Below are 11,534 nucleotides of genomic sequence, written 5' to 3'. Positions count from 1 at the left end.
TTAATACAAATTAACCTCAAAATTTAGAACATTGTCCTTAAGGTACATAATTGATATTTACTTACGTTAAAATGATCCTCGCAACAAAAAAATGTTGATTTTGATTTAGGAACATCTCGCCTGGCTGCTTTAAACCATTTAACTTTGCGTGAAGAATTCTGCGGTACACTTATAAATGTTTTATTAGGGGCACTTATTGAAGTATTTTTACATCCGGGTACAAAACACCACTTATTTTGTGATTCGTACATGTATTATTATTTTTTTTGTATTATATAATTATTATTTAAAAAAAGTAAATAAACTTGGCAAAATCTCAATAAAAACAGGAGTAAATAAAATAACCTCAACTGGTAGTTGTACTTGGCTTTGTTGATATGAGTTCCTACGTCACAATAGTCTAGGCAACCAGTCGTACTCGATTAGACATTTTTCGCGCCAAATATTTTACTTAAATTTATATTTGTTTTAAAACTATTATAGCGATTTTTTTAAACAAAAAAAGTTTTCATTAGTTATATATGGCTTAAGTACTTTCTATTTTTCAATTAAAAAAAAAAATGTGAAAATACCCTATTTTGGCTTGGACTATGTTAATGTTATTTATAGAACTGAAAAAAGAATAATGTTCTAGCACAACTTCACTATTTTAGCAATAACTTGAAAACGAAAAAAGATATCGACCTCCGATTTGTGTATTTGTTTTCTATAATGAATGGTCTATCAAGCCATGAAAAAAAAACTATATCGTTGCATTTAATTTTTTTAGTAAACGGAAACAATTACAAAACTTTTCTCATTAGCGTCGTCTGCCGTTGTGCAGGAAAATAATATCTTTATTACCATATCATAAATATAAATGTTATTAATAGTTTTTTAAAATGAGTAGTCGTTTCTGAAAATCGATTAAGGCGTTTAGAAGTTATAAAACTTTACAAATTTCAAGATGGTGTCCTTCATACTGGCGTTGCTATGGTAATAACAAAAAAAAAGTTCAAACAAAACTTGTGAAGGGTTTAACAGTGTATCTAAAAAGTGTATTTTCAACTTAGGTTATATAGGCGAAATTTCAAAATACCGACACTTCTCTGTAATACTATAGCAATTGCGCCCCTAGCGGTGAAGTTACAAATTTGAAAATATTTTAAATCAATTTCTTTTGGGCGTATTTGTTAATAGATTTTTTGTATAATTTCTTGTGACACTCTATATATATTATACATGTAGGAAATGATAATATTGTCTAAAAGCTTAGCTATATACAAATTAAAAATAAATATTTACCCATGTTATCCAATCCTGTAGACATATAAAATGAAATATATTAATTAGCAATATTAACAATTGATCATGTGCTATCTACTTAATTGAAGGACAGTTTTCTTTTTATGATAAACAATAATATAATAAAACTATTTTTACTTCTGCTAAAGCCAAAATTATATGCATATTTTAGTATGTGAACCACATTCGATAAATTTTTTATTAAAATTTACTTACTTTATTCTTATAGTTTAATGAACTGTTTTTGTATATATTTAAAATGTCAAATTTTGTTATGCAATTCCACATGGATTAGAATTAATTCACATTTCCTTCAAAAAAGATTCATTCACCAGCCAGTTTAATTAATTCAAAATCACAAGTCATTACTACTTTTTGTTTGTGGTATTTCATTAGAAATAATATTTATTGTATAAGTGTTTTAAGTAGCATTTTATCCACACAATAATGTTTAAATGCGAGAACGTAGTTTGAGCGTTTACTAAATATTCTTAAGTGGATAAAAGGCAACTAAAACAGGAATGCAATACAACGTTTTATCCATAACCACATCGCAATCATATTTGTAGTCAGAATTATTGGAATTTAATAAAAAAAATAATCACACGACTTGATATTGCTTACTACTAAATGAAATATGGTAGGTTTTGTTATACCTACTAAAGGTTTACAAAAATATAGATATTGGAAAATGTAACAAGCTTACTGCTTATTTGAAGAGTGAATCGAAAGGATACAAAGCAAAAAAAGTATTGGAAAGAGCACATATTGAAGAATTTTTAACTGAGGCTTCCGATAAAGAATATTTAATGATTAAGGTAATATTTCTTTACCTTTTACATGTTAGGTATATAGTGAACTTTGAATTGTTTTAGGTTGCACTAATAATGGAAGTTTCTGGTGCCTGTCGATGCTGCGAATTGACAAATTGTTTCAATACCTGACACCAAAACAGGCATTTCAAGAAAATTTACAATTATAGAAGAAGGATTTTGCGTGAATGCTGTTGAAATATACAGGAAATATATTTCTTCGTGCCCAATTCACCTAACACAAGACAGATTCTTTTTAAGATAGGTACATCAATCAAAAATGTACTTCTCAGCCTGTTGGAATCAACACATTCACGAAGGTACCCTTAATAGTTGCTTCATTCCTGAATATTGCAAATCCAGAAGCATATACTGACCATTGTATGAAGCGCACTTCAACAACTTTATTGGTCAATAAAGGTGCTGATCTTACAACCATCAAACGGCAAGGTGGATGGATGAGCTCCTCTGTAGCAGAAAGTTATGTTGATGAGTCTATATCTAACAAACTTGACATTGCAAAGAAAATCAGAGGAAAATATAGTTGTTCCTTACAAGAAGTGACATCTGTAACTTGTGCAAATTCTTCACAAACTTCGGCAGATGTTATGCGTTCCGAAAATGATGACAACAATGCTACAAGGGTTGTTATTTATGGAAATTAAGTTAAATGTGATAAAACAAAAAACGAAATATCTATTACTATAAATGTAAATGTTAATGTTAATAGGTAAATAAATTAAATTTGATTTATTATATGTTTATTTCTTCATAATTATTTTACTACTGAAATAAAGTTACTTTATTCCACTAGTGTGGATAAAAGTCCGATTATAAAGTGATTGTGGATAAAATCAGTTATCAATAGAGATAATTGGCAGTGCACCAAAGGCATGGGGATCATCAACATAAAATAAAAAAATGATATGTCATTGTATCATTGTGAAACACGTAATTGTTTTATCCAACACTTGTATACATATAATGAATGATCCTATAATTTCTTTGGTTTTAAAAGAATAATGTGGCCTATAACTCACTATTGAGTTATAAGTCATAAGTCACTAGTGAGTTATGAAATATTGGTTACAGACACAATTTAGGTTGACACTCGCATCCTTTGTAATACAGGGTGTCCCACCACGAACTCCATCGATAGATATCTGGGAAACCGCTCGAAGGATTTTAATGAAATTATGATGGTGTGATACAGACCGTGGGGCCTACCAAGCTAAAATATTTTCAAGATCATCGTACTTCCGGTTATACCGGCTGTCAACAAAATTTAGTTTTCCCGGAAACATTGGTTAATTTTTTTGTGCAAATTGGACATTTTGTAGAGGAAGACCTAATTTATCGAATATGACATGAAAATATATACATGGTGGTAAATTTTTTTTTATCGAATATGAAGTTCAGAAAATGTGGAAAAATCGAAATTTTTAAATGGAAACCCCTAATTTTTTTAACGTATTTGCATTCTGCACTAAAATTAAGTGTAACTTTGTTAATGTTTCCCTATACCTAAATCCAGTGGTTTTCATTTTATTTACGAATAAACATTTCTTAAAATGATGTTTCCATTTGTTTCGTACATTTTAGGTTAGCCATGATATGTAAGTAACAATCAACATGACAACTGTCACAGGTTTTTAATTGTCAAATTTATTTTAATAAATGTTCAAAATGTCTTTCTTCAACTTCTCAACTTTCAAACATTTTTCACACCTTTGAATTAGTTCCTTGTGGGTCGCTTCTTTAATAGATTCCGGTGATAGATGCTCAAATGCTTGCCTTACTCTATGCACCCAATTTTCCTTTATTGTTACTGGAGTACTATACACATTATTTTTTAGTGTCCCAAATAAAATAGCATATATCACCGGATTCTATTAGAGCAGCAACCCACAAGGAACTAAATAAATTTGACAGCTAAAAACCCGTGACAGTTGTTATGTTGATTGTTACTCCCCTGTCACGGCCAACCTAAAATGTGTGAAACAAATGGAAACATCATATTAAGAAAAGGGAAATGTTTATTCGTAAATAAAATGAAAACCACTGGGTTTAGGTATAGGGAAACTATAACAAAGTTACACTTAATTTTAGTGCAAAATGTGAATACGTTAAAAAAAATTAGGGGTACCATTTAAAAATTTTGAGTTTTCCACATTTTCTGAACTTCATATTCGATAAATTTTTTTTTGACCACCCTGTATAAAAACTGTAACATTTTCATGTTAAATTCGATAAATTACCCGTATAACCAAGCGGTACAGGTTTTCGTGAACTATATAGATCTGACACTATTCTATATAGATTTGTCGATAAATATTTCTACTATATAGCATATTTACAGCATAAATAAATATTTCCTTTACAGGCATATTCTCTACTTAATCTGCATAGCGATTATAAAGCATTACCTTTAAATACTTTCCCTGTATAAAATATATATTAATTATTTTTACATTTTTATAGAATACATCAAGTATAGTTACATTATCATTAACTCATCAATATAGATCCTGTAAAGTTCTCAAATAAAATCATTTCCTGTTTTAGAATATATATTAATACTTTACTAAATCTATACAACATCTATACGAATGCTAGGGATATTCTACATTAAATATAACGAGATGGGATAAGAACACGTTATTGTAAACGTCAGGTTATATGTTCAACGATCCACTGTAGATTAGGTAGAGTTCGATCCACGCTCTTACGCAAAACTGAAGCTATTGAGTGGATATAATAAAAAAAGTCCAAAATAAATGAAAAATGACCACTTATGCTGTTTATCAGTTTACTGGAACTGGGGAAACTTGTGTATTACCTACATGTTGGGTTATTGAAGGGCAGGTAAGTACTTAATACGACAATATTGTTAACTACAAAAAATATTTGATATTTGATGAAATATCTCCTGTTCCGGAAAATGTATTAATACTTTATTAAATCTATATGCCATATATACGAATTTAAGTATTGAACCTTTACTTGATCCATACCTAGAGAGCATCATTATTTTATAGACGAGATAACGCACTAATATATATCCTGTTCATTTTTCGGATACAGATTTAATAAAGTATCCTAGTATTATTATTGATAGTGGTTTAAATAATTCTCAATCCACTATTGATACTGGCAGTATGACAGTTATCCCTCGTATAGAAATGAAACAGTATTAGGTACGTATTATTGTAACAAACCGTGGCATTTAATAAGAATTCATATTGTAGATCTCAGTGTATGTAGTTCAAATCCGAGCGATGTCGTTTAACTTTTAACTACTCTGGGCGGGAAGGAAAATTTCCAACTAAAAATTTACTTCAAACTAAATTAATAATAGGTGAGTAAAAATTGTCAAACTTGAGTTACAAATTATTAACACTTTATAATGTAATTCACAGAAGTAATGCAAAGCAATACCGGTAGAACTCAGGTGGAAGCTATTAGTGAATACATGTATCACTTGCAGCATGTAACCGATTGCATTCGAGCATTGACGAAGAAAATAAAATAAGTTAATACCTACTGGATATACATATATTTATTTTATTAAGGATTATATTAATATTTTATTTACATGTTTTGTTACGAGATCGACTTTCATTTTAAATAAAAACTCATTCACAACATAGCAGAGTATGATTTATAGGTACAACAAAAAAATCGTATGCATCTTTATTGGGAAGGCAGCACATTTTGCAAATGATAGGGTCTTCTGTTAATGAAATTTTACAAATTCTATCTTCAAAATTTCCGATAAAGAAATTAAATTTTTCATAAATTTCTATGTTTGTCTTAGATAACACACCTGATTTTATAAATATTTGTCCTTCTACACTAATAATATTCTCTTGTTTTCCAAAGTATTTTATCCGAATACCTAATTGTTTTGCTGCTCAACATTACACAATCATCACTTTTTCGATTTGTTAGTATTTTAAAATTGTAAAATGAAGCAGCTGTAAATTTGTTTCCGCCCACAGAATGTGTCAATGCTGGTATGAAATGGCGTGTTGTTTGCAAGTCTGTTATTCTATTACCAAATCCAGAATTATTTTGATGTATTTTTTTGAGTTCATTCATTCTATTGCTGCACTGCTGTAGTGGACGATTGAAACTGTGCAGTTTCTTTTTTATTACTTTTATAAATGCTTCATATAAGTAGCAACTATTTTCATCTAAAGGGCCGAGGAATTTTGCATCTTCTGCTAAATGCAGAAGTCCGTGAACATTGTAGGTGACATTTTGTTTACCAAAAAGCTTGATAAAATTTTTCACAAAATATACTAAAAGAGAATGGGCATATTCATTACATTTGTCATAATATAAGGGGGATGTCAATATTCGAATTGCTAAGCTTAAAGACATAAAATGTTCATACGGTTCCTTGTGCAACACGTTTTTTAGCACTATTGGTCCCGTATAAAGCAAAAAAACCCTACATTCTGACGCCTTAAGAAAATGTGCATATTTCAGAGTTCTTGGTTTTCGTTGAAAGTCAATAGGAGTATACGAATAACAATTTTCAAGGTGTTGGTTAATAATAGTAACTTTAGAAGCTTGTAATTTCTGTGAACCTGGTTTTCCTAACCATATATTTACTATCTTCTTTACAACACCTTCATCAACTAAATGCATTTTATCGACAGGAAATGTCTTTATCATATCAATAGTTAGTTGTTCCAAGACGCTTCGTTCCTTATTCATGTGATGTCCAATATCATCTTCACCAGAAAATATTATCTTTCTACTTCTAAAAGCTTCTTCAGTTCTCTGTTCAGAACGAAGATTTGGATAAACTATTTTAGATTTGTTCCCCGAAGATGATAACACAGGTTCACCTTTTATATAACATTTTGAACAACAGTAATAACCGCCATGACATTTGATACCTTTTACAAAAGCCATGGCTGGGGCATCACATACAATGGCCTTTAATTTTACTGGATAAATGATTCCATTCCACAAAAATCCATTTTCCATTAAATCTTTCATCTCCTCGACAAATTCTAATAAATAGTTATTGTACGATTCGGGTTTTTGAGGTCCATTAAATATTCCAACCATAAAGACATCAGGGTGGCTACCAAACAAGTTGGAGAGAATGCCTAATATTGGCCAAAAGCTTGCCCCACCACTTGTGCTAATGGGCGTTCCATCCATGTTGAATGATAGCTGCAAATGTGTTAATTTTAAATTTAATATATCGGTTCCAAAGCGCTCAAAGCACGTATTGAGATAGTCTTTAATACCCAAGTGAACATAATATCCATTATCCATACAACGAACGTTTGTAACTCTAGGTGTTTTCAATAATGTTCTTGCATCCAATGGTAGTTCAATATGATTCCCATCATAGACCAAGATTCGTAATGATTTAGAAACTTGGGTTAATTCAATATTCCCGTTTACTGCCCATTCCCGTAATTTATCGGAAAATGATTTTTGGATTAATACCTGCGTATTAAATTCTTCTTCGACATTATCATCAAACAAACCTGATGTATGTACTTCTGTGTTATGTACATCTTCGTTACTTGTATTTTCTTCATAAATTTCATAATCTGTAGAATAATAGGTATTAATCACATTTGTTTCTTGTGTATCTTGAACACATGATTCTGTAAAACAAATTTATTGAGTACTAAGTAGTTCACACTATATCTCGTATTGAGTGAAAAAGATCTAACCTTCTATTGTAATATTATTTTTAAGTGTTACTAATCGTCGTGTTTGATATCCTCTAGACGTTTCAGTTCGCATTTCCGCCCAACGGCGACAATTATTGGTTTTAATTTTCGGCATTTCATTCAATTTTAATGTCAGTATACCTAACGAAAACATACAAAGCACGTTTCACAACACAGGTCCTATAGCCGAAAGCATTAATCCACCAACTGCACTGAAACTACTGTCTACGCTAAATCTGCGTCCAAGGTTCGAGTCCCACCAGCACCCGTCCGTTACATTCAACATAAGGTAAGGTATATCTAGAGTTTTTCAATATTAAATTAGTACAGTAAAATTATAATAAAAATAAAGTATGTCTTAAAACCGCTAAAAAACATAAATAACATTATTTTGTAAATTATTTTGTATTGCAAATGTATCTAATAATTAAATACAGTAAAGGTTGAGTGACGATTGCGTAAATAATAGGCTACGCACTTTACTTGCTAGTGTAAATATCTAGTGTAGGTTACATTAAGGAAAACTGACTATATAATGTCGCTTTGATATATAGCCTATATAGCATATTCGATAATTGGCCTGTATTGTTGCGATAGAGAATCGATAAATTGAACTTTATCTGATCTAAATCCAAAATACGCAGTGGCGATAGCGAATCGATAAATACCAACGTTATTCTGTCTAAATCTAGAATATACTTAAACCCGTATCGTCGCTGTACCCAAAGAATACAGGCTATCTTTATCGAGTAAAGATTTTAATATAGAACCGATAGAGGTTATATACAGCCTGGTTATACGGGTAGTACTTCCTCTACAACATGTCCAATTTGCACAAAAAAATAAACCTATGTTTTCGGGAAAACTAAATTTTGCTGATAGTCTGCATCTGTCAATTTTTGCTTCAAATCAAAATATCTCGGAAACGGTCAATCCTAAGTATGGAGTGTGTTATATGTTTTCAACTTAAAAATTTACAGGGGGTTCCATTCACTTCAGGTATAACCGGAAGTACGATGACCTTGAAAATATTTTAGCTTGGTAGGCCCCACGGTCTGTATCACACCAACATAATTTCAAAAAAATCCTTTGAGCGGTTTTCCAGATATCCATCGATGGAGTTCGTGGTGGGACACCCTGTATTTAAAAATGCATTCATTTAGTTAAATTACTTTTTCTGACATTGGCACCTTGAAATTTTTAGTTACTTTTATTTATTATTAAAATAAAATTCTATGAGTGTTGGAAAAAATTTTATATGGTGTTACATCATATGTCACTTGGAAAAATTAAACATTTCCCAGCGTGACTTATATACCGTAACACACTAGTATCATAAATAACTATTACTCATCATTGCTATCGATTCCACAATCTGGATGGGATCCGTTATAGATCACATCATCAGGTACGTTTCTACCCTTGTTTCAGCGAAACTTATTCACATAAAATATCTTAATCTGAAAAGAACGACTGTTTGACATCTATTGATGTAATATTTGCATAATTAACTTCTACTTCCAAGCTGGACCGACATGGCAATTTCCACTCGGGGTTGCATTTATTCCAATAGAAATTAAATGTTTTATTATTTACTATATGAAATAGTAGGTTACATGCAATCATTATGAAGATTAAATCAAACATAAATTGAGTCTTCTGGTTTTTGCAAGTTTTTTTGTGTGTGTGTGTTTTTCATTGCTTAATACTTATTACTTTACATTTACTAATGTTTGTTTTAAACGTTTTTATACATATACAAATATGTATATACTGAATTACATTATTGTTTATAGTTTTTTAGTTAAAGAAAGCACTGTTCGTTATTTTACTTTCCCTATGACCACATGCACTTGAAATAACAAATAGGTATGTTGAGTGGGGCTTTGTTGGACAAATTTACTACTGATAAAGCTGTGATGCTGAACTGAGTACATAATTTATTACTCCTTGCTTTTTTTTAATTTTATAAAAAAATAAAACAACAAATATTTAACACCGAAGGGAGCAGCTTAAATAGGTATTTTTAGCTCATTATTTTCCTTTACTTACTTTCATAAAATTCTTTTCTATTCCAAAAAATATATCTGTTTTATTTTATTTTCCACCTGAATAGTTTTTATATGTTAATAATTTTATAGCTACTTACCAGTAAATTTGTTTTTTTTTTTTAGTCAGAAGAGTATGAATTGTTTACTGTTTTTTAGCACTAACTACGCTCAACATAAATACATACAATTATGCATCAAGACAATTAAAATCGTAAATTGTTCGATTATAGGGAAATCGACGATTACACCAACAGATAGGAAGCTCACGTGGCTGACTGACAGCGTCAATGGCTAGCGAACCGCGTGTGACAGCTCTAGTTATTAATCATATCAAGTTATGAAAATACTCTAAGAAAAAATGTAACTTAATCAATTTATGATAATGCTAACTTTATTTCTGATAAAATATGTATACTAACTATAATTTCAATATACTTACAAACATTAATACCTTATTTCAATATTACGAACAAACGAAATTCTAAAGTTCGTTTTTCAAATATTACCGTTTTATTCTAGGTATTTTTGTTATCATTGCATATTTTAATACTCTGTTTATTATTGGGTACAAAAAAAAAAACAAGTTTTCAAAATCAAAAACTTCTCAACTCAATTAGCCAACATATTTCATGTACTTCTGCTACATCACTAATTACATCACTAACAAATACTCAAGCAAATACTCTTAAAAGAGTAGGTATTTATAGGTACACTATATCCTTAATTTTTCATAGTTATTGAATAAATAAGGATAGATAACTTTTATAACTATTGTAGTAGATATTCTTACAATGAAATTAATACTTACAAGTGATCTCCTTGTAACATAATTTGGGGGCAATTTTGGAAATCCTCCTCGTACAGAAGAAATTCGAAAATTTTCCTCATCTTCCCTAAGTTTTTTATTCTTTGGATATAATATATCCAAGTAAGTGAAAACTTTTTGCAAAGTATTTGTATCGTTAGAATCTATGATTGTATATATTTCATGTAATTTATTTTCTGGGCTCTAAAACAAAAGGGAATTTTGGAAACATAACCTAGAATAATATGATCACTTACATTGCAATTGTAAATTCTAAAGTAATCAGCTTCTTTAATAATTTTTTGAGAAATCAAATAGTCAAGAAAATCGTTTAAATCATTTTCATCAACTAGTTGTTTATAACTATTTAATTTAGAAATCGTCGACTCCGATTCCATCAGGACAATGGTTATCACATAAAAACACTAATAGTTCATTTTTCTAAAAACTTTACATATTATAACTATTTACAAGAATGTCCCGAGTACTATTTTCATGAAAGAAAATTTTACATAAGAGAAAACAAAACACAACATAAAACAAAAAACACCACTTCCAACCGTTGTATACAGAGACACAGACCGATAAACAAAATTATCTTCTGAGTCAGTTTCTTCCAGTTGTGCCAACCTTAGTATAAAGTATTTACAAAATTCGACCTGTGGGCAATAGGCAAAAAAGTAAAACAATTTTTTGCGAAGGATATTTTTAGGCACATTTAAAACGGAGACAATTTTTAATTTAATTTTATTTTTTTTAATAAAGCTCTAAATATAGATATACGTATAGAAAATATATATTCTATCAGAAATTCAATTTAATGATGTACCTACTGAATGTAAAAAAATAACCAGACTGATATTTTTTCATAATC

At 29.9% G+C, this 11,534-nt stretch overlaps 1 protein-coding gene across 2 annotated transcripts in view; it reads right to left on the bottom strand.

The window, feature by feature from the left end:
* Positions 1-11,171, bottom strand: part of LOC108905670 (apoptotic protease-activating factor 1) — a 46,669-nt gene extending 35,498 nt beyond the window's left edge. For both annotated transcript variants that reach the window (XM_018708642.2, XM_018708643.2), the window contains exons 1-2: positions 10,918-11,171; positions 10,664-10,864 (exon numbers count right to left, since the gene is read on the bottom strand). In XM_018708642.2, coding sequence (XP_018564158.1) covers positions 10,664-10,864; positions 10,918-11,058 — 342 coding nt within the window. In that variant the 5' untranslated portion in view covers positions 11,059-11,171. The remainder of the gene's footprint in view (positions 1-10,663; positions 10,865-10,917) is intronic.
* Between the last annotated feature and the right edge of the window lie 363 nt (positions 11,172-11,534).

The sequence above is a fragment of the Anoplophora glabripennis genome, unplaced genomic scaffold, assembly GCF_000390285.2.
Source record: "Anoplophora glabripennis isolate ALB-LARVAE unplaced genomic scaffold, Agla_2.0 scaffold156, whole genome shotgun sequence".
Classification (NCBI taxonomy): domain Eukaryota; kingdom Metazoa; phylum Arthropoda; class Insecta; order Coleoptera; family Cerambycidae; genus Anoplophora; species Anoplophora glabripennis.
Note: the sequence above shows the minus strand (reverse complement) of the source record. Positions and strands in the feature narration are given on the sequence as shown.